This window comes from Frankliniella occidentalis, unplaced genomic scaffold (assembly GCF_000697945.3).
Source record: "Frankliniella occidentalis isolate FOCC.00 unplaced genomic scaffold, Focc_3.1 Scaffold572, whole genome shotgun sequence".
NCBI classification, from domain to species: domain Eukaryota; kingdom Metazoa; phylum Arthropoda; class Insecta; order Thysanoptera; family Thripidae; genus Frankliniella; species Frankliniella occidentalis.
The window spans coordinates 9961-10877 of NW_026267688.1; the positions used below are offsets into that span (position 1 = coordinate 9961).

General features: G+C 61.2%; 1 protein-coding gene across 1 annotated transcript in view; it reads right to left on the reverse strand.

The window, feature by feature from the left end:
- Window positions 1-914, reverse strand: part of LOC113202864 (gastrula zinc finger protein XlCGF7.1-like) — a gene marked incomplete at both ends in the record, with an annotated part of 7900 nt that extends 6986 nt beyond the window's left edge. The window contains 2 exons of the mRNA XM_052275320.1: window positions 7-507; window positions 773-914. Of these exons, the coding sequence (XP_052131280.1) occupies window positions 7-507; window positions 773-914 (643 nt within the window). The remainder of the gene's footprint in view (window positions 1-6; window positions 508-772) is intronic.
- Between the last annotated feature and the right edge of the window lie 3 nt (window positions 915-917).

Below are 917 nucleotides of genomic sequence, written 5' to 3' on the forward strand. Positions count from 1 at the left end.
TCCTCGCGTGTTTACGGAGATTGCTACTTTCAGAGAAATGTTTGCCGCAGGTCTGGCAACTGAAGGGTTTCTCACCCGTGTGAGTCATCATGTGTCCACGGAGACTGGTGTAGTGAGCAAATCTTTTGCCGCAAGTACGGCATTTGTAAGGTTTCTCGCCTGTGTGAGTCATCATATGTTTACGGAGTATGGTGCTTCGTGTGAAACCTTTGCCGCAAGTCAGGCATCTGAAGGGTCTATCATCTGTGTGAGTCCCCGCGTGTCTACGGAGGTCAGCATTATCCGCTGAACTACTGTCGCTGCAGTGTTCACCGCTGTCCAGTTTATCAGCGGCATGGGTCCGAATGTGGGCCTGGAGAAGGGCCGCCCTCCTGAAGGCCGCCCCGCAGGTCGCACAGCGGTGGGGCGCCTCCCCGGCAGCGTCCTGCTGGCCGCGGTCCTCTCCGTGCTGAGCTTGTTGCCCACGGGCCCCAGCAGCACCGGCAAGCGGCGGCGGCGCGACGGCGGCTGTGGACCAGAGTGTGGAGGGTTAGCGGTCATTCGGCATCGGCATAGTCACCGGTGAGCAGGCAGGTTTACTGAAAACAGGGGTAAAAGGCTCTGGGAAAGGACTCTGGATCCGTGGATTCGGACGGTCCGATGAGCGGGAGCCGGGGCGAGCATCTCCAAGATGCCGACGAGCGCTGTGAGTTTGGCTCCGACAGGGGGATACAGAGTAGGCAATGCGCTCGCACGCCTGCATCCACCAGCTGGCCGCCGCCGTGAAACTTACAGAGGAAGGCGTCGCTCAGCAGGCCAGGCTCCTTGTGTGTCGTGCGGCTCACGACGCTCTTGGGGAGGCGAGGGGCCGCGGCGGCCCATGTCTCGGAGGTCTGCTTGGAGTCGAGGATCCTGAGCTTCCTGGCCCCGAGGGCGTC